The 22,674-nt window shown below is 41.3% G+C and overlaps 1 protein-coding gene across 1 annotated transcript in view; it reads left to right on the forward strand.

The window, feature by feature from the left end:
- The window catches only part of LOC308241402 (putative coiled-coil domain-containing protein 144C), a gene marked incomplete at both ends in the record, with an annotated part of 79,696 nt that extends 57,253 nt beyond the window's left edge, over window positions 1-22,443 (forward strand). The window contains 3 exons of the mRNA XM_080654806.1: window positions 8,344-8,610; window positions 21,213-21,336; window positions 22,391-22,443. Coding sequence (XP_080510932.1) covers window positions 8,344-8,610; window positions 21,213-21,336; window positions 22,391-22,443 — 444 coding nt within the window. The remainder of the gene's footprint in view (window positions 1-8,343; window positions 8,611-21,212; window positions 21,337-22,390) is intronic.
- Window positions 22,444-22,674: the final 231 nt, after the last annotated feature.

Below are 22,674 nucleotides of genomic sequence, written 5' to 3' on the forward strand. Positions count from 1 at the left end.
CACCCTATTGTCTTAGGTGACCACTGTCTCTATCCGCTGCTGGACTGGAGCTCCCCTAATTTCTTCTTCAGAGTATTCCACTTCTGCGTATGTCTGGGATTTGAGTAGTGAGATACAGATTTTTCTATTAATATTATAGACTTGGTATCAGTGAAAAAGACAGCTTTTTTATTTATCACTTTTCTATAAAGAAGGCCTACTGTTAACTCTCCTATATTTGAACCCTGACATCAGCACCAAGTCAAAAAAATTTTTGGTAGCAGCTTTATTTGAGACATAATGAACATACCATTCAGTTCACTCATTCAAAGTGTACAATTAACTATTGGTGGGAATGCAGACTGGTGCAGCCACTGTGGAAAACAGAATGGAGTTTCCTCAAAAAGTTAAAAATGGAACTCCCATTTGACCCAGTAATCCCACTTCTAGTAATATATCCCAAGAAATCAGAAACACCAGTCAGAAAGAATATATGCAACCCTATGTTCATAGCAGCACAATTTATAATAGCTAAGATTTGGAAACAGCCTAAGTGCCCATAAGCAGATGCGTGGATTAAAAAAAATGGTGGTACATCTACACAATGGAATACTATGCTGCTATAAAAAAGAAGAAACTTTTACCATTTGCAACAGCATGGATAGACCTGGAGAGCATCATGCTATATGAAATAAGCCAGTCAGAGAAAGATAAATATCACATGATCTCAGTCATTTGTGGAATATAATGAACAACATAAACTGATGAACAAAAATGATCCAGAGACAGAGAGAATCGATCAGACTGTCAAATATCAGAGGGAATGCAGGGGAGGGGATGGGGTAAGAGATCAACCAAAGGCCTTGTATGCATGTATATTAGCATAACCAATGGACACGGACACTGGGGCGGTGGGGGCTTTCCCTGGGGGATGGGAATGGCTGGGGAGGGGTCGATTGGGGGAAAATGCAGACATATGTAATACTTGAAACAAAAAAAAGAAAAAATATATGTTAGGAAACAGGAGCTTGAAGAAAAATGGTACAAGTTGTTATGCTTTTACCATAGCATCAGTTTTTATTTTGCTATATATATTATATAACTTGAATTAAATATAATTTTGAGATAAAAATATAAGAACTGAAATCAATAAAAACATTTTGAAAAGACAGCAAACATCCTCAACATCCCAGAAAGTACCCCCAAGATCCTTTGTAGTGAATCCCTGCTCCCACCCACTCTCCTGCCTCCATTCCAGGCAACTACAGCACTGATTTCCTATCATCAAAGACTAATTTTGCCTGTGCCAAAGTTTCAAATAAATAGAATCATAACATAATAAATAAATAAATAAATAAATAAATAAATAAATAAATAAAGTGTACAAATCAGTGGCTTTTTCAAAGTCTTACACAGTAATCATCAGTCAGTTTGGGGACATTCTCATCCCCCTAAAAAGTAACCCTGTGCCTATTAGCAACCACCCTGTGCCAGCTTCCACTTCCCCACTCTTCCTGGCCCTCAAGAACCACTACTGTCCTCTTAGTCTCCCTAGATTTGTCTGTTCTGCACATTTCATATCAGTGGAATCACACAATAGGTGCTCCTTCCTGACTGCCTTTTGTATTTAACATAATGTTTTCAAGGTACATCTCTTTTGTAGCATGTATCACCTTTATTCCTGTTTATTGCTGAATAACATTTCATTGCATGAAGTGACCACATTTTTAAAATCTGTTCATCATTTGATGAACTATTGGGTAACATTCTCTTTGGTGTTGCTAATAATATTGCTATGAACATTCATGTCCAACTTTTTATGTGAACATATGTTTTTATTCTCTTGAGAATATAATTATAAATGGAATTGCTAGATCAGATCTTTAACCTTTTGAGAAACTGCCAGACTTCTCCACAGTGGCTCCACCATTTTGCATTTTCATTGACAGTGTATGAGGGTTCCAATTTCTCCACCCTCTTGACAACATTTGTCATTACCTGTCTTTTGATTGTAGCCATCCTAGTGGGTATGAAGTGGAATCTTATTGTTGGTTTTGATTTGCATTTTTCTAATGATTAGTGATGTTGACCATCTTTTCAAATGCTTATTACCATTTGCATATATTCTCTGAAAAACTGTCTATTCAATCCCTTTGCCCATTTTAAATTGGATTGTTTTTGTATTATCGGTGTAAGAGATCTTTAAATATCCTACATACAAACCCCTTAATATATAAAGGATTTTCAAGCATTTTTTCCATTCAGTAGCTCACCTTTTCATTTTCCTGATGGTGCCTTTTAAAGCACAGAAGGTTTTGATTTCGATGAAGTCCAGTTAATCTATTTTTGTCTTTTGGTTTCACATCTAAGCTTGAAGTAAGGCAGAGGAGACATTATATTTAAATGGTGCCAAATCCAGTCATGAAGATATACACCTATGTTTTCTTCTAAGAGTTTTATAGTTTTAGCTTTTATATTTTGAGTTAATTTTTAAAAAATATATTTTATTGATTTTTTACAGAGAGGAAGGGAGAGGGATAGAGAGTTAGAAACATTGACGAGAGAGAAACATCCATCAGCTGACTCCTGCACACCTCGCACTGGGGATGTGCCCGCAACCAAGGTACCTGGGTCCATTCAGTCTGCAGGCCAATGTTCTATCTTCTGAGCCAAACCAGTTAGGACTTGAGTTAATTTTTATATATGGTCTGAGGTAGAGGTCTAATTTTATTCATTTGGATGTGGATATCCAGCTGTCCCAGTACAATTTGTTAAAAAAAATTATTCATATCTGATTTAATTGTTTGGCACCCTTGTCAAAAAGCACTTGGCCATAAAGGTGAGGGTAATGTTTGAATTCGCCTTTCTACTTCATTGATGGATAAGTCTGTACTTATGCCAGTACCAAATCAAATTTTATGAGTACTCTTTCCCAGTCATCTTGCATATTATTTGTTGTTTTATGTTATAACTAGATGCTGGGTGCACGAATTTATGCACCAGTGGGGTCCCTTGGCCTGGCAGATAGGATTGGGTTGAAACTGGCTCTCCAACATCCCCTGAGGGGTCCCAGATTGCAGGAGGGCACAGGTCAGGTTGAGGGACCCCACTGGTTCATGATCGGGGCCGGGAAGGGACTCAGGAGGTTGGCCAGCCTGGGAGGGACCATGGGATGGCTCCAGGGCATGTCCAGCCTATCTCGCTCAGTCCTAATCAGCCAGATCCCAGCAACAAGTGTCTGCCCCCTGGTGGTCAGTGCACATCATAGCGAGCAGTAGAGCACCTTAGCATATCATTAGCATATTATGATTTGATTGGTTGAACGGATGACCACATGACTGGACACTTAGAATATTAGGCTTTTATTATCTATACTAGAGGCCCAGTGCAAGAAATTCATGCACAGGTAGGGGTGTCCCTCAGCCCAGCCTGCACCCTCTCCAATCCGAGACCCCTCTTGCAATCCGGAACCACTGGTTCCTAATTGCTTACCTGCCTGCCTGCCTGCCAGTTCACCCCTTACTGCCTCTTCCTGCCAGGCTGATATCCCTCTAACTGCTCCCCTGCCAGCCTGATCGCCCCCCTAACTGCTCCACTGCTGGCCTGATCATCCCCTAACTGCTCCCCTGCTGACCTGATCACCCCTAACTGATCTCCCCTGCCAGCCTGATCCCCCTAACTACTCTCCTCTGATGGTCTGATCGCCCCTAAATGCCTCTGCCTCAGCCCCCACCACTGTGGCTTTGTCCGGAAGGACACCTGGAAGATGTCCAGTCTAATTAGCATATTACCTTTTTATTAGTATCCCATCTAATAAAAGAGTAATATTCAAATTAACCATCACTCCACTACACCCACAAGCCACACCCACCAGCCAATCAGGAGCGAGTATGCAAATTAACCCAACCAAGATGACTGCGGCCATGGAGCGAGCAGGAGGCTTGTGTTTGCCCAGCAATGGAGGAAGCCAAGCTTTCCACACACTGTGTCCGGCCCAGGCCTCTGCTCAAGGCTACAAAGTTTCAATTATAGAAGATAAATATATCCCCCCAAAAATGGTAGCAGCCATGGAGCTGGAGAGAGCAGGAGGCTTGAGTTGTCCCCCAGAAGCCAAGCTTCCTCAGCCCTGGCATGCCTTGGACTCTGCTCAAGGCTACAAAGTTTCAATTATAGAAGATAAATAAATCCCAACAAAAATGGCTGTGGCCACGGAGCAAGCAGGAGGCTTGGCTCTGCTCAAGGCTACAAAGATACCAGGGCCTATGCTTGGGTCACCAGGGGGTGTGGCTGGCCTGCAAACTGCCACAGGCCCCTTGTCCAGGCTGCCCCACACCCCAAGGGAACCCCCATCCTGATCCAGGACACCCTTCAGGGCAAATCAGCTTGCCCACAGCTATGCATCAGGCCTCTATCCTATCTAATAAAAGTGTAATATACAAATTGACCATCACTCCAACACACAAGATGGCTGCCCCCATGTGGTCAAAGATGGCTGCCCCCATATGGCCATAAGATGGCTGCCACAAGATGTGCAGCAGGGGAGGGCAGTTGGGAGGGACCAGACCTGCAAGGGAGGGTGGTTGGGGGTGATCAGGCCAGCAGGGGAGGGCAGTTAGGGGTGACCAGGCTGGCAGAGGAGGGAAGTTGAGGGCGACCGGGCCTGCAGGGAAGGGCAGTTGAGGGGGACCCAGGCCTGCAGCGGAGAGCAGTTGGGGAGGACCAGGCCTGCAGGGGAGGGCAGTTAGGCATGACCAGGCCTGCAGGGGAGGCAGTTAGGGGAAAACAGGCTGGCAGGGGAGCAGTTAGGCATCAATCAAGCTGTCAGGCGAGTGGTTAGGGGGTGATCAGGCTGGCAGGCAGAAGTGGTTAGGGGCAATCAGGAAAGCAGGCAGGTGAGCAGTTGGGAGCCAGCCTGGATTGTGAGTCCTGGTAGGATCAGGCCTAAACGGGCAGTCGGACATCCCTCAAGGGGTCTCAGATTGGAGAGGGTGCAGGCTGGGCTGAGGGACACACACACCCCCGTGCACGAATTTCGTGCACCGGGCCTCTAGTAGATTATAAAACCCAGTGGCCCTAACACCAGAAAGACCAGTGCGAGTGGGCAGGTCCGTGAGCGCGGCGAGGTGTGTGTGGATGGGCGGGGTGCACGCGGGTGGGCAAGGCCATGCGATTTCGCACACTGGGCTTCTAGTATAGGATAAAATGTCAGTGTAGTGGAATGTCTTTAACTCCACTTCTGTGGAGATTTCTTGTTTCTAGATAAAACCTATGGCCAGCTTATGTTTTTCAGACTCTGTGACATGATGGGAAAGTAGGCTTACAAAGATAACACCCATTCCTTTTTTTCTCCATTCAAACCTTCAACCTCTAACCCAGTGCCTCCCACTTCACTTCCATTTCCATGAAATCCTGGTCACAGGATCTGCTCACTTAGCCATTTCCTTCATTGCGTTTAACTCTTAATTCATAGACTTGCTGGTAGGTTTCACTGCCTGGGGAGGAAAAGGTTAAAATCTGGACTGTCACCTTTCCTTTTTAGAAATGTCTCAATTTGAAATCTCAAAATTTTACTTTATTTTTAAAAACTTCTTTTTTATTGATTCCAGAGAGGAAGAGAGAGGGAGAGAGAGATAGAAACATCAATGTTGAGAGAGAATCATTGATCATCTGCCTCCTGCATGCCCCCTATTGGGAATTAAGCCCACAACCCAGGCATGTGCCCTTGACCGAAATTGAACCTGGGACCCCTCAGTCTATAGGCTGAAGCTGTATCCGCTAACCCAAACCGCCTAGGGCTGAAATCTCAAAATTTTAAGCCAATTAGTTTCCTATGGAGAAACACAGGTATAACATAAGCAAGTTTGAAGTAAGCTAGAGGAGAAATTGTACTTAAATGGTGCCAAAAGGCATTGCCGTTATTTTGCCACTGAGATTTAAAGTGATTTCACAATCCTCTCTGTTGCCTCACTGAGGAAAGGTACGCTTAGTCCTAACCTTGGAGTGCTTCTCTGTGGCCCTTGTCTGTTCCCTATGAGACTTTGCTCTGTCCTTTTCATAAGAAATGGCCTGTGCTTGCAGCTCTTTTTGCAGCCTGCTTCCTCCCTGTGGAACATCTAAGGCCCACAGGGTCTTTTGATTGTGTTCTGTTCGGGTCTCCCTTAAAGAGGCGGAGCTAGCAGGCAGGGTTTCTCCTACTACCATTCTCTTAGAAGCTTTGAGTGTCCAGTTAATTTTTGGGGGTTGATGGCATTAGAAAAGCCACCTCACAACTTGTTTTCAGATAAGCTTTTCACCTTGGGCTTCCTGGAGGTGTAGGACAGTGCCTTTAACATCCTTACATTCTGAAAATCCTTGAGGCACCACATAAATGCTTCTGAGGTCTTAAGGGTTTTATAAGTCTTGGCTTCATCCTGAGACCATGTCTTCCTGGACACCCTGGATTTGATGTTAGCCCAGAGCCATTTCTTTATTTTTGCATTTTTGACAATTGTACATGTGGGAGAAGGTATAAATGGGAAATGGATATTTGAAACATGTAAATCAGGGTTCTTTTTTATTTAATTGTCTTTCTTGAGCTTGTGTTTCTCATTGAATTCACTTTCAGCTGCTTCCTAGCAAGAATCCCTGTTATCCTTGTTTCACTGTCATTGTGTTCACTTGCCCAGAAGCCCGTGCTGTCAGCCTCCTCAGGGGCCATCAGGCCTCCACGAACTTTTTCTTGGAGGCCCTTTTGGTTTTCATTCTCACGCTTCTCTACATTATGTGGAGTTCCCCCTGCCTCCTATTCAAAGGGACTCCCACACCTGTATGCGTTTCTTTTTAGTGTCAGCACCCTATTTTTAACGTCAGTATCTGTGCCAGTTACTTATTGCTGCTTAATTACCACCTCCAAACTCATGTCTTAAAGCAGCATTTACTTGTTCACAAATCTGCAGTGAGGCCAGCTCATTCCTTTTCCACTTGCCACCAGCTGGGATGACCTGAAGCTGGGAAGTGGAATCATCTAAAGGCTTGTTCATTCATGGGTTTGTCAGGTGCAGCGGGCTTTTGGCTGGGACGTTCGCTGGGCAGTCTCAGCTGGACACCTGTATGAGGACTGACCACGTGGCCTGGGCTGCTTCCTTCTTCACAACACGGTGGCGGGGTCTCAGGGCGAGCTTCCCTGGGGAGAGAGTCAGATGGCACCAGACATAGCAGTCACACAGCAGTCACCATATCCTATTCCCCAGAACCCAGTTAGCCCTCAGGCCAGCACCTATTTCATGGACAAGTGCCAAAGAATCTGGAGACGTGCTTCAAAAACTCGGCATCCCTCACCTTGTCTTACCAAATAACCATTGTATCTGAAGGAAAGTAGTTTTTCCCAGGTCATGATCACTGACATTCCAGCAAGATGGTTGTTGTTGATGATGTTGTTTTTGTTTAGTATGTTCTCTTATTTTGTGGGAAGTAACAAAAAATTTCAAGATAGGACTATTGGATTAAGGCCCCCCCCTCCCCCCGGCCACACACACACATTTTTTTTTTTTATTCTAAAAAAAATGTAGGGCTCATCTTGCTAAACTTTTACAGTGAGAGATGTAATTTCTCAGTAACGCAGGGAATCCTTTCTTTTTGGAATGCAATTCAAATTAGCATCAAATGTTTGTAGTTCAGTACAAGATGTATGGCATTAGAGTCTATATTTATAAGATTCATTAATTAATCTCATTTTGAAAGTCTTATTTTAGGAGGCATTTGTTGACTCAGTCCTGAAAACCTCAATATGATATCCATAAAACTTTTTTTTAAAAAATATATTTTATTGATATTTATTTTACAGAGAGAAAGGAAGAGGGATAGAGAACTAGAAACATCGATGAGAGAGAAACATCGATCAGCTGCCTCCTGCACACCTCCCGCTGGGGATGTGCCTGCAACCAATGTACATGCCCTTGACCGGAATCGAACCCGGGACCCTTCAGTCTGCAGGCCGACGCTCTATCCACTGAGCCAAACCGGTTTCGGCCATAAAACTTTTTTTTTTAAAGATTATGAAGTGTTAAGATGGGGGAAGAGGTAAGAGACTTTCTATTCAGGAGCAATGTATAGTCATTTTGTGGAGGAAAGACATGAACCAGTCATAGAAAAAAGAGTATAAAATCAAGTGCAGAAGAGATGTTGTGGGGCAAAACGACAACAGTAAATATATTTTTGTGACTCCTGGTCATTTTAACTTTGGTCTTGATTCTGAGTAATTCAAGATTCCACATTCTAAAACCCTACCAGAGTATAGGTAACATTTTATTGCAACTGAATTCATTTCAAAATTTCATATTGGTGTCCACACCTTCATAACCAAACTATATTCTTTTATTCATGCAGAATGATGAGCTTATAACAAAACTGCAACCTGCATCTTCAAAATGTGTACGTCTGGATGAAGAAAAGACACCTCCACAGGAGTTATCAGTGGAAGCACTTCTAAAGAGACGTGAAGAACTAAAAGATAGAGTAAAGAAGGCGAAACAAGAAGCAGTAAACCTCATAACAAATACGGAAATGAATACAGTAGAATCCTGTGAAGCAGAAGAGCATAAAAAGAAGATTGAAGAAGCAGCAAGACGGGATATAGCAGACACAGTAGAACAAGTCAGTTCATTTTTACAGGTTAATTTATTGATTTAATGTGCTTTAATTCATTTCACTGCAAATTACCTTTTGGATAAATACAGTGTTTTTGCGTTTCCTCTACTTCCTTTAATAGCAATTTATTGTGTAGATTTCTGGAAGGAAGGTGGCATTTGTTTTTCCTTTTCAATATTTTAGTTTCCAACATTATTATCACTAAATTGATCTCTCCAAATGATTCTTAGTAGAGAATCATTTTATTTTTAAGACCAGTTGATGTAAAACAAGACTATTAGGAAGAAAAGGTAAAAAACGTGATTTTAAAATTGTACCATACTCTTGAATTAAGTTATATTTTTAACTTTTAATATCTTATACTGATTCTATTATTCTTTGAATTATTATATTACATGAGTACTAATAGAAGAATGATTAACTTTACAACTGAGATTTAATTCAGGGGACATTGATGATAAATATTTTAAATTTTGGCTTTTTTCACACCCATAGCTGATCTCTGAGTCGACTCAAAACTAAAGAAAACAAATATAAATGTTCACGTTATAAATATTTTAAGAATGTATCCTTTTTATTTGCTATAGACATAAAGAGAATCTCAAGAAATGTCAGAGCAGATGATAAACAATCATCCTATCTAATAAAGAGGAAGTATGCAAATTGACTATCACACCGTAAAAAGATGGCATCCTCCACAGCAGAGCCGGGGATCCAGTAACACAAGATGGCTGCACCCACAGTGGAGTCTGGGTTCCGTAAGGAGCCTTAAGGAGCAATCAGCAGGGACCTAAGGCTGCATGGCGCTGAGCCGGGGCGGGGGAACTAAGGATGCACCCCCCCAACTGGCGGGGTGACACACACACACCCACACAGAGCCTTCGGCTGCGCCACCCACTCCTCCTTGGACTTCACCCTCCGGTCGGATCCTCCTGGTCCCGTGCCCGGTGACCTGTCCCCGCCTAAGGTTTCTCAGTAACACAGTGTGCGGGATTCGGGAGTCAGGACTGGGAGTGATGGCACCTTCTCCCCACCACCTGCTGTCCCTGCCTGCCCGGGGAAGGGGACAGGGAAGTGCGCCGGGGTCTCTTAGAGCTCAGGGCTGGCCGGGACTCTGCCAGAGGGGGACATGGCCGAGTGGCCCTGCCCCGTGTGCCCCGCCCCGGAGTTCAGGGGGCATCCAGGCACAACCCTCCCCCAGATGGGAGTGTTCCCACTGCGCTTCCACCACCTTGGGAAACTTTGCTTTTCCAGCTCTGTCCCCACGGGGTGCCAGATCCCTTTCCTTCCTTCAAAAGTGCCCTGAAAAGCGTGCAGACAGCTATGCCGGGAAGGGGTCGCTCAAGTTCAGCAAGAGTTTGTGATTTGCCGAAGGCACATTGAACAGTTTTCTCTTACCCCGTTTGTGGGTGTGTAATCTGATTTAAAACCAATGGACTAAACAAACAGAAGCACTTTCTAGAAAGTCAATTTGGAAATGTGGATCACAATTCAAGTGAATTAGCTTTGGGCCAGGAGTCCCATGTCTGTGAATGTGTCCTAAGTAAACAGTCCAATAAGCAGTTATGTTTACTGTAGTTGTTGATGCCAGGGGAAACGGGAAACAGCCTGCCCCACAATAAAGGATTAGTGAAGTGAACCACAGTGATGTCAAACAGGCAGGGATAACACTGTAGCCATTAAAAATCATGTCTGTACATCCAGTTCGTTGACATGAAAAGATGCCATAGCCAAATATTAAGTGGAGGGCAGGGGAAGCTCAGAAGATGCATGTATATTTATATGTATGTATATTTTATATGTCAGGGGAATAGTAGTTTTAAAAGCAGTGATTCTTCCTGAGCTCTGCAATTGTGAGTGTTAGCAAATTGTGTTTCAGGTGTGACAGGTGTCCCTTGGTGTCCCATACACACAAACGTCCTTGCCTGTGGGACAGCCTGAACCTTTGCCGCACCTGCCTCTCTGCTGTGGCAACGGCCCAATCAGACATTCTCTTTTATTGAGCTGGTTTCCTTTTCTCCTTTGCCTAAACCACACCTTTCCAACAAAAGAATATGAACCAAGCAATACTGACAACAAGTTTTGTTGCCGACTGCAACTTATGCCCTTTTACACAAATGTTGTTGCTTTCAAGCCTACCAGGTTGTATTTCAAAATTTTTATTTTTCTGCAACTTGACCATTTTTTATTTGCTTAAAATATTCTGGAGTATTTTAAATACATATAGAAAAGTAAAGAATAATATGACAAATACTTATCTATACTAATAAAAGCATAATATGCTAATTAGACTGGACATCTTCTGGACAACCTTTGGGACATCCTTCTGGAAAAAGCCATGGTGGCGGGGGCCGAGGGAGAGGCAGTTAGGGGTGACCAGGCTGCCAGGGGAGGGCAGTTAGGGTTGACCAGTCCAGCAGGGAAGGGCAGTTAGGGGCAACCAGGCAGGCAGATAGGTGAGCGGTTAGGAGCCAGCAGTCCCAGATTACAAGAGGGATTTCTGGCAGTCAGACACCCCCTGAGGGGTCCTGGAATGGAGAGGGTGCAGGCAGGGCTGAGGGACCCCTTCCCCCATGCACAAATTTCATGCACCAGGCCTATAGTGCTTTAATAAGAAGTCATTTGAAACTCAGAAATAAAGAGCTGGAATCAAAAATCTCCAAAGGGCAAACTTCTCAAGATGATATCCAAAGAGAATTGGAAAAATATGTGCGACTCTACCAAGAATAATTGGAAGGCAGAAAATTATTGGAAAATAAACTAACTGAGTAAGTCAAATGCAGAATCAGAGAAAATAAATTTAACTCATTAATTAGCCTCTAAACTTTAAACATAGTTACTATTTGGCCAGGTTCATAGATTAGTAGGGCCTGAAAGCCAACGAAATCTTATAACTTTGAAAGAGATGTTAGTAAATAAACTTTCCTTTCAAATATCCCTCCAAGACAGTTTCATCTCTCCCCCTTTTTGCTTTTATATGCCCTTATTTCCCCCTCCCTAAATATTTTCATTGGACATTGAATATGCAAATTGACTGTCATACCATAAGGAGCAATCAGCAGGGACCTGAGGTCTACTACTAGTCTTTAAGCTGAGTGTCTTGAAGCTCTAAAATTTAGACAGCGATACTATTATAAAACTAGGGGCAAGGTGCACAAAATTTGTGCACTGGGGGTGGGGGGCCCCTCAGCCCAACCTGCCCCCTCTCACATACTGGGAACCCTCAGGGGATGTCCTACTGACAGCTTAGGCCCGCTTCCCATGGGAGGCGACTGGACTGATCAAGGGAAAGCACCAGCCCCATCACCCCGCTGCTGCGGCCACTGCCAGTCACCACAGCCACCAAGGTGATTTCATCAACACGGACTTCAGTCCCTTCACCATGAAAAAATGACAACTTTCTTTAGGCATTTTCAAGATGTGTCTTTCATAGGCTATGACATTTCTTTCTTTTTTTTTTTATCCTCACCTGAGGATATGTTTCCATTGACTTTTAGAGAATGTGCAAGAGAAAGGGAAAGGCAGAGAGAAACATCAAAGTGAGAGGAACACTTTGATTGGTTGCCTCCTGCATGAGCCCTGATCTGGGCCCTGGCCAGGGAGGAGCCTGCAACCTAGGTACATGCCCTTGATCAGAATTGAACCCAGACCCTGCGGTCGGCAGGCCGAGGCACTATCCACTGAGCCAAACCGGCTAGAGCAGGATATGACATTTCTCAGCCTTCCAGCAGCAGACCTTCGTTTTTTCCTCCAGAAGTGTGGTGAAAAACCCTAGATCACCTTTTTGGATTCTATTACCCAAGTCACTAAGAATATTACCAGTGGCATACAGGAAGCTTAGCCAATGAGCAGTCAGAAAAGGTGTTTCCTCTGTTGTTCAAACCAATAGCCAGCTGGGCCCTGCCCAGGCCTAAAGCCTCTGGCCGAGGCTTTAGGCTTGGGCAGGGGACCCCCAGCTCCCTCCGATCGCCGGCTCCACCCCTTCCCAGGCCTGCCCAGGCCAAAAGCCTCTGGCTGAAGCTTTAGACCTGGGCAAGGGACCCCCAGCTCCCTCCGATCACTGGCTCCACCGCTGTCCCCTCGGCTCTGATCTCAGGCTTGGCCCTGCCCAGGAGCCCCCTGGCTCAGGCCCTTCCCAGGCTGCTCAGAGCCCACACGGGGCTTACCTCAGAGTGACCTGGGTGCCAGGATGTTCCCGGGACCCAGGTGCTGGGCGCCTATGTATGCAAATTAACCGCCATATTTGTTGGGTTAATTTGCATACTCTGATTGGCTATGGGCATAGCGGAGGTACGGTCAATTTACATGTTTGTCTATTATTAGGTAAGACTTCTTATCCTCTAAATAGAAATACTTAAGATAACAACTTAAACACAAAGGGTTAAGTTACTCCAACACATTCTGGTACTTGGTATATTTACTTTCTTGATTGTGATCTTTGTTACTATCAATAGACTAGAGACCTGGTGCATGAAATTCGTGCACAGATAGGGTCCCTAGGCCTGGCCAGTGATCAGGGCCTATCATGGCCTTCTGGCTGCTGGCCGGGGCCTCCCTTTGTTCCACGCTGCTCCCTGGTGGTCAGCGCATGTCATAGTGAGCAATCAAACTCTGGTCTCTTGATTGAACTCCCGAGGGGACACTTTGCATATTAGTCTTCTATATATATAGACGGCCTCTGGAGCTATTTTTTGTTCATTTGATCACCAGCCAGGCTATCTTCTTCTTCCTTAGAGGCTGTTGCTCTAAATTATGCCTTGGTGTCAAATGATTACTATCTCCAAGGTAATGAGTTTATTGCATAAGGTGGTGAAGGCAAATGCTTGACAATGTCTTTGAGGGATTTTTTTTTAATCCCTGAAGTGACTACTAAATATGTCCAAGGGCATCTTTAAGGGTCTTGTAAGTACAGCCCTTCCAGAGGCAGCAAGTATTACCTGATAAGCCGTCTGCATCACTGATAGCCTCCTACTTTGGATTACTTAGCTGGGAGCCCCTCTCCCCACTGCCTGGAAAAATAAGTACTTTTTTAGAAAAATTAAGAACCTATACTTGAATAGAGTAGATCTTCTCTGACACATTTTCATTTCTAAAATGCTATTTAATGGGCAATTCCATTTACTATCCTGGCTACTTTAAAATACTGCAAGTCACATAATGAAAAATAAAATACTAAGCATTTTTTTTTATAGTTTTCCCAGGACTGAGGAGAGGCTAGCAGAGGTCATCAAGGAACTTCTCCTGGAGAAACAGCAGCAGAGACTTTTGCTCAGCGCTCCTAATATGAGGCCAGTCCTGGAAACGCCTTTTGTCAGAAATCTTAATAATAGTTTGGTACCCAAGAGAAATTCTACTCCAAGAGAAAATGTGGAGATTCCTACCTCAAGGCCATGCACTTCAACTTACCGCAGGGTTAGTTATATTATCTGTTTTTCCCTTGGGTTTCTGATTTCTGATATAATTCTTGTGTTTCATTTGGTGAAATTCCAAGTTGCTGAATTGACTAATACACAGTAATAAAAAGTCTTAATCATTGTGCTAATATAGAAAGGAGACAGAAATTTTATAATCATTTTTAAGTCCCGGGATCTCCCATTTTCAAGAGACACCTAACATTAACTTTATTCAATTAATATGACTAAAGTGACACATTTTAAACTTCTTAAAAAGCTGCATTTCAGTTTGGTTTTAGAAATTATATATTATTGTCTAATAATCAGTAGTATACTTGGAGATGCTTTGGCTTACTTTTTAATGGATTTTAATTTGATGATGGTTCATAACAATTTTTAAGTTTTGCTAAACCCTGACTTTTCCACCCCTAAGCATAAGTGAATGATTGACATCTAAATACTTAACCATATATGGATGTTTGCTACTTAAATGGAGATAAATTCTTTTTATGAATTAAATAAACTTATAGCACTAATAGGATTAATTTCAGTCTTTAAGTGAAAAGGTTTGTCATCTTCTTAGGTCAGAGAACTGTTAATTGTTATTTACTTCAGCATTTTTATTCCAATTGTTATAAAAATGTCTTGCTGAGCAGCTGTGCATTTCATAAAATAGTTTAGCAAATATTTGAATTTTTATTTTTAAATTTATGTATTAATATTTGAATTTTTAAATGAAGTTTACTTATGTCTGTTTATCTTGACAGCACTTGAATGACTGATGACTAAGATGGCAATGATAGGGAGTCTTAAAATAGCAACTAGTTTTCATTGTGTAGCAGTGCTATTAAAATATTAATTCTTCATCTTATTATTGAGTTCTTCAGCAATAGAATTCCTGTTTGGTTCTTTTTTATACTTCTCATCTGTTTGGTAAAGTACTACTTCTGTTCATTAATTTTATTCCTGAGCTCATTGAACTGACTTTTGAGTTTTCTTGTATCTCGCTGAGTTCCTTCATGACTATTTGGCTATTTTGATTTCTCTGTTCATTTAGATCACAATCGTCCATTATTTTGAGTTTCTTTCTGGAGAATTGTGGTAGGTTGTGTGTGGCCAGTTGAGGGGAGCCCGTTTGTGAGCCCACTGAGCTGCTACCTCATTCCCTTTGGCCACTGGTAGCAGTGTGTGCTGTGGCCTGGAGGCTGGAGACTTGGCTCTGCTGCTGCTGCTGGTCTGTGGTGGTGTGAGCACAGCTGTAACTGGGGAGGGACCTGGATTTGTGGAGGGGGAGGGAATGCTGCTGGGCAGTGGTGTGGGCACTGCACCCTGCCTCCCCCACCACTACTGTGTGTGCTAGGGCTTGTCCTTGGAGAACTGCAGTAGGGGCCTGTCCTGCTCTTCTCTCCATCCTGCCTCTCCTGCACATCCCAAGACGCTCACTTTCCAGGTTGAGCAGAGGAGCCTTTGTTGGGTGCTAGATGTCCACTTGTTGTAGATTTAAGAGGAGACACACTTTGTCATGATGCTGACGTCACACGCTGAAATACCCATTTCAATCAATGACGATGGTATATGGTTTTAAAGATGTTTTTATGGTCTTTTTCATGCAGAGGAAGGTAGCACAGGCCTGTGCTAAATGAGACGTCAACCTAGTTCTCTCAGTTTGCTTCATCATAACACAACATAGAAGAGCAAAGCTAAGAATTTCTAGACAGCCTTTTGGCCAAATAAGGTCTCAGTTGTCCCAAATTTGTGAAACTGGGTTACTGGGTACAAAAAAAAAAAAAAAAAAAAAAATCAAATGCTTTTGTAAATTGTTAAGCAAAACTATGATGCAGAGTTGAAATGTTTTCACCAGAAAATCAGAAAATGTCTCATTTTGCAAAATGAATAGGAAAGAGTATGTAAATGCAGAAGCAATGCAAGGGAAGATACTTGTGGAAATTTTTTTGTTTAGTATTTTGGGAGTAATGAGGTACTTACTTTTAGTATTTCTATATAAATTGAAAAGAATAGTTGATTTTAAACTTAACATTGTAATTCAAGGTATACATAATTTCCTTGTGGGGCATTGGTTCGCCAAATCATGCTAGACTCAGTAAGAGAGAGTATGAAGCACCAATCTATCAAGATATAGAGATGGGTCGCCAAAATTTCTATAGCAGTTGTTGTTTACAAAATTCTTAGACCTACGGAAAGAAGGTGCCTTGTAGAGTCACTGGGAATGTAATTATTGCCATTAGGAAAACAACTAATTCTATGAGAGATGGTAACATGTTGTCTAAATAAATAGAAAAGGGTGGGTTTGGGGATGGGGCAGTACAAAACAACAGACTTCTAAAGATTTTTAAACTATGATTCTAAAGAGTAAATGTTACAAACACATCAATATTGAATTTGTTTATCAGTCCCCTTTATTTGCACGGTTTAAACATTTTGGACTATTCCTACTATGGAGTTCTGTGTTACTCGGCATTGTTTTTCTAACTTTAAGGACAATGATTTGTATAATCAAGTATCGCTCTAATCTGTGATTTCACGTCTCTTCATGTTGATGATATTTAGGTTTGTTGCCTTTGTCATCATTACATGGAGGTGAGCCTTATCCAATTGATTCCATTGTACTGATATAGATTGCTACATATCTGTTTTTCTAATTCTTACCGTTAGTTTTCACATTCTAGTTTAATTCTGGATGTTTGTCCAATACATCAGAAGTGATTTCACAATTTTATTTCACTTGTTATTTAATGATATTATGATAAATTACAAAAGTTAAAATTAGCTTGAACAGACATATCACTAGATTTTCGTGCACATAGAATTGTTTTCTTAGAACTGAAAATTTAAAAATTTATTCTTGAGAATCTTATAACTGATAGAATTTCTCTGATTTCAAAATTTTTTATATTCAACTGTTTTTCAGTATTTGTGTTCCTAACACAATGCATGTCACATAGTTCCTCATTGTCCTTTCAATCTGTGTTAAATAGGGAGACTCAATTTTACATTGATTGATTTTGGACTTTTGATTCATTTCTAAGACTTTCGTAAAATATTAGAACTCTAATAATTTATTTAAATAATTTTTTTCTATTTCTCAAATGTGTATTCAGTTAGCAACTCTTGGTATACAAATACATGAAAGCTAAAATAGTTACTATTCCTAAGACATTACCTTTGTACATAGCAGACAGAACATTGTGTCTCAACAAAATGTTGAGTCTCAGTGCTTCCCAAGGAAACACAGACCTCATGTTTATATCAACAAGCAGTGCCTTTTTACTCTGCATTTTACCTCTTTTCAAACTCTCACTGTGGTTATGCTAGTTTCTCAGAAGGCAGAAGCAGAGCTTAATAAACTTGTTTATCACATCAATTATATGCTCTATATAATTCCTCATGTCTTCCTTCACTTTATTTTGTCCACTTAGAGAATTACACTGTAGTCATTTTATCTTTTAAAGGCAACAGATAATTGCTCAACTTCTTCCTATGCTTTTTTTTCATTCATTTTTCTCTGTACTTAACTTTTCAGCTCCTTGATCAGCAAATTTTTTCTCAGTTCTTTTTTTCTGCAACAAAATACATGTTTTTGATATTTACAAACTGATAATGTATTTCTTTCGCACATTAACCCGTTTACAGCTAGATAATGAATTGCTATGGTTTAAATGTGCCAATGTACTTGATTTTATTATGTTTAGTATATTACATTTATTTTTATAACATTTAAAATAATAATGATATCAAAATTTAACTTAAAAATATCAATAGTTACTGAACATATATCCCACATGGGAATGTAGATGTGTGTGTGGTTTGTATGTGTATATCAATTGGTCTCAAAAAGAGAAGGCAACATTATTTTCCAACCTGTAATATCAAATATAATTGAATGGTAGCCTATCAATAAATTAGTGTTGCCCGGTCGGTGTGGCTCTGTGGTTGAGCGTCGACCTATGAACCTGGAGGTCACGGGTTTGATTCCAGGTCAGGGCATATGCCTGGGTTGCGGGCTTGATCCCCAGTGTGGGGCATGCAGGAGGCAGACGATCAATGATTCTCTCTCATCATTGATGTTTCTATCTCTCTCTCCCTCTCCCTTCCTGTCTGAAATAAATAAACTCAATAAAAATATAAAAAAATAAAATAAATAAATTAGTGTTGAATGAAAGAACATATATTTGAATTTGTTGTGTTTGGCTGTTGTTGTTGGCTTCTTTACATTTCTCTTTCTAAAATACAACTTCCCGTCTTTAAAGTGGGGCCTGTTTTGAACAATGTGCATTAAGTATAAAGTCAAGGAAGGAGAAGACATTTCTGTAAGTGTAGAGTAGTCACCTTTCTTGTTGGAGCTGTGCTGGGGTAGGTGGCAAATGACAGCCCTGTTTTCCTTTTGAGATTAGATCAGAGGAGTCAGGCAGATGGAGATGGACTTACTAGCTTGCTTACTCACACATAGTAAGGCATTGGAAAATGTGGTTTAGATGTGGGGTCACAGGGCTTCTGAACACTCATCCCAAATCAGGAAGTCTCACTCCCAGTTGTGAGTGGAGGAAAGAAATACCTGACACCTGTCCCTGGGCAGGCTGCTCCCTGCAGAGATGAGAGTCAAATTCATGTGACTGTGGGCAGACATGTCTTTTCAAACAAGTGTTTTGGAGCTAAGCAAGCATCCTTAGTTCCTTTTCTCAAGTGCACACATGAAGTAAATCTCCCATCCTCTCGTGAGGAAGGTAGAGAGAGTCTAAGGCCTCATGTGGAGACTGGAGGGCAGAGAAGTGAAGGTGCTCCTATACTTTCTGATGGGGTTCAATCATAATGGAAATTAAGTTCATGTCTTGTATACAGACCAACTAAGGATGAAAGAGGTTGGGCAGAAGTATGCTAGATGGTAAAGAGAAATCTGTTTTGTGTTTTAAATTTTGCTATAGATAACCCCCAACGCAGATAATTCATTTGTTGATTGATTTTGGTAAACCAAGTTTTATTTGTAGGGAATGGATAGTTCCTTTAAGGAATAATTTCCTTAGTTTAGCTAAAGATTTTCTCCTTTAAGTTTCTTGTCCTGTGGCTAAATAATTTGTGCTTTATAAATTGAGTGTAATGACTGCTACTTAATAGGATTTATGATATTAATTTCTGTTCCTATATTTTTACTCATTGCTTTAAAACTTATAATTGAGTTAGAAGCTACTATTTTGTGTCTCATACCAAAACATTATTGAGCTACATGACAGTTTTACATATTCATTTTCTCTGAGTTATAGTTAAACATTTGTGTATTTATCCTGAATATGAGGAAGGAGCTGGCACAGAACCTTAGGCTCAGGGTGAAGCCTTGGAGCCCACTTTGGGCCTGTAGCTAATTGGTTTTGTGACCTCAGGCAACCTGTAATCTCTCTGAGCCTTTGTTGCCTCTTAGGTCAAATTAGGGACTTGGACTAAGTTGGTGATTTTCATTGGTCATGCTTATATGCCTGCAGACAAGTCCTCCACTGTCTAAAAGAGAGACAGGAACCAGAAAGTAAATGACACTCTGAGTAACCACAAGAGCTGCCACAAAATAAGAATGTTAAATATTGTGCAATTTATTCAGGGGATATTAAAGCCTTCAAGCAGAATTGTGTATTTGGAGCCAAAGTTTCAAAGTTTGCTTATCTGGTTTCTCAATCACTAACATATTAGAAATGGCAGTTAAGGGGAGGTAGAAAAGACTGGCTGCTAATGACAGACAAATTGACACTAGCAAGAAATACAAGAAAGAAACAGAGCATGAAGGAAGTTATACCAATTCCAAATCCTAGCAGTTTGTTCATATTTATCTGCACTATGATTTGTGTAAGAAAGCAGAAATCTATGGAACTTTCCGTTAAATATGACATATAGAGTATATGCTTGATAAAAAATATAAAAAATAAATCAGCGATCTTCATACCTTAAATCTTTTTTCAGACTAGCACTTTTATTTTTAGAATTTGCATGGAAATGTTTTATATAGTAAGACAAATCGAGCTGCCTCACTGAAGGGGGGTGGAGACTCTGAAGCTCTCAATCCTGCAGGTGTCCCCAGGGGAAACAGATTCCTGTGGGACAGAGTTTGGGAACTACCAGTTCTGAGAACAATCCTTCTAATGACAAATCCTTTGAATTGAAAGTTGCTGGTACATTGTTTTCATGTGTGTGCTTTTCTCACCTTTCTATATTGTTGAAAATGACACAATAGAAATAAAATGGCAGATGTGTTTTCCTTATTATCATTGCGACTTCAAGCTCCTTCCACCTTCTGGACACAGTCCTCACCTAGAAATAAGCATAAACATCACAGAAGTAAATATTTAGGAAAGGAGCTTTTGGGGGAACAGATAATAATGTTCAATAGGTAGTTTCTTAATTCAAGTTATGTAAAAATGTGACACACATAGTACCTATTTCATTAATGTTGACATAAAATCTACACTAATAAAAGAGAAACATGCAAATTGACAATCACTTCGCTATGCCCAGCAGCCAATCAGGAGCGAGTATGCAAATTTACCCAACAAAGATGGTGCTGCTGGAGTGTCTGGGCCTGTCAGCCTGGCCAGGCACCGCAGGAGCCCAGTGGCAAGGCTGGATCCGCTGCCAGAGGGGGCGGATCTAGCCTTGCCACTCCGCCACTGCTAGAGTGTCTTGGCCTATCCGCCCTCCTGGGCCTCACCAGGACCAAGCAGTGAGGCTGGATCCGCCCCCTATGGCAGCGGATCCAGCCTCGCTGCTCCTCTGCTGCTAAAGTGTGAAGGTAGGTTTAAATCCCTTATCACCTGCTGTGTTTCCACCTCTGTTCTTAGCCTGAGGAATTCTACTTCTTTAGACTGCTGCTGTTCATTCAATACTTCAAATATTCAAGTTGTCTTTGTTCATTTTGTCCAATTTGCTCTTTAAATTATCTCTATCAACACAAACCTCTTGATATGCATGAGAGGCCTTATTTACTTGTTCTCGGCCCACAGAACTTGTTTCTTCATCTAATAGAGCACCTGTAAGCTTTTCTTCCAAAAATCTTACTCTTTCCTTTAGGAAAGAGTTTTTTTTCTCTGAATCCTTGAGGCATTTTTTGATGTCTTCATCCAAAAACAGTGTCAAGGGCAAAATGTGAAGCAACAGACTCATCTGAATATATCAAGACCGGAGTCACTTATCTCTTTTATGGGCTTTTTCATGATTTAGAATGCAGACACCATCTTCTACCGAGTCAGGCTGCGTTTGGATCCCAGCGTTGGCAAGGAGTCACCAGGGGTCACCACGGGCTCGGAAGACACTGGCTCTTCCCCTGCGAAGGCCGCTGCTCCAGGTACACCTCGGAGGGTTCCCATTGCTTTGGCCTGGGCTGTGCCAGGACCGACCAGTGGGCTGGGGCCTGGGGATCAGGAAGGAGTGGCAAGCGGGGCAGGAGAAGCTGAAGCGCCATCAGGAGCAGACAGACCCTTAACCCAGCAACACGCCCGCCAGGCGCAGAACGCTGTGTGGCTCCTCAGCGCCCCCATGGGCCGCCCCCACCCCCCCTCCACAGCAGGGAAACATGACTCAGGGGGCTGGAGGCTAGCAGCACTCAGCCTGAAGGGGGCTGGAAAGCTCATTTTAAAGAAAAATCAATTTAAGTAAAAAATAAAAAAGCTAAAATTTTATAAATAGCAGTGTTTCTTGGAATCGCAAAGTAATGCATTCCGTGTGAAATATAACTTGACTTGTTTAAACTTCTTTAAACCAATGGTATCAAACATTACTTTTCTGAAAATATGGTTATTCAATGGACCAATAATAATTGCATTTTTATCAGATTAATCTAAATTGCATTATATATGACTGTTCTCTATTATCTAAAATTAAAATGAGTCTGAATTAATTTTATTTATGTGATTATTTTTCTATTTGTGCAATCCCCAATGCTCCAGTCTCTAAAAGTAATATTTAAAGGACACATTTCATAAGCTATATATCATCCCGTGGCCGCAGCCATCTTGGTTAGGTTAATTTGCATACTTGCTCCTGATTGGCTGGTGGGCATGGCTTGTGGGTGTAGTGCAGTGATGGTTAATTTGCATATTACTCTTCTATTAGATAGGATGATTGTTCAGGGGTGGGCTATGTCATCTTCATCTTGTAACTCCAGTGCTTCTCATACTACCTTAGTGCATAGTGTTGAATAAATGAATGAAGGATGGGGAAAACCAGAAGCTCTGATACTTATCCATGATATCAATTAATACAGTGTGCAACCATTGAATTAATAATTATGTTTCATAGTATTCTTGTGTTGTTTATTGTATCCAGATATAGATGTCTTTATTCTTCTTAACACTTATACTTAGTTGTAGTTTAAAGAATATAATTCTTTTTCTTTCCAGATGCTGCTAAATTTGAAGCTGAATCCTATAGAGTTTGTCCTGTAGATCTGTAGGATCAATCAGTCAGTCAAGTTCATGTCAAAATCTACTTTTGAAAACACAACAAGAATATAAAGAGATTTTGATGAAAAATTACATGATCTGAAACATAAACAATAAAAAATTATTTACTGGACTGTTTACATAACATTTTGTTTTCCATTAGACACATGACATGAACTTTTTATTAAAGAAAAAATTTGTGATCATATGTTTGATGAAAATTTATATAGTATTTTAAACTG

Source organism: Plecotus auritus (assembly GCF_963455305.1).
Source record: "Plecotus auritus genome assembly, chromosome: 1".
Classification (NCBI taxonomy): Eukaryota; Metazoa; Chordata; class Mammalia; order Chiroptera; family Vespertilionidae; genus Plecotus; species Plecotus auritus.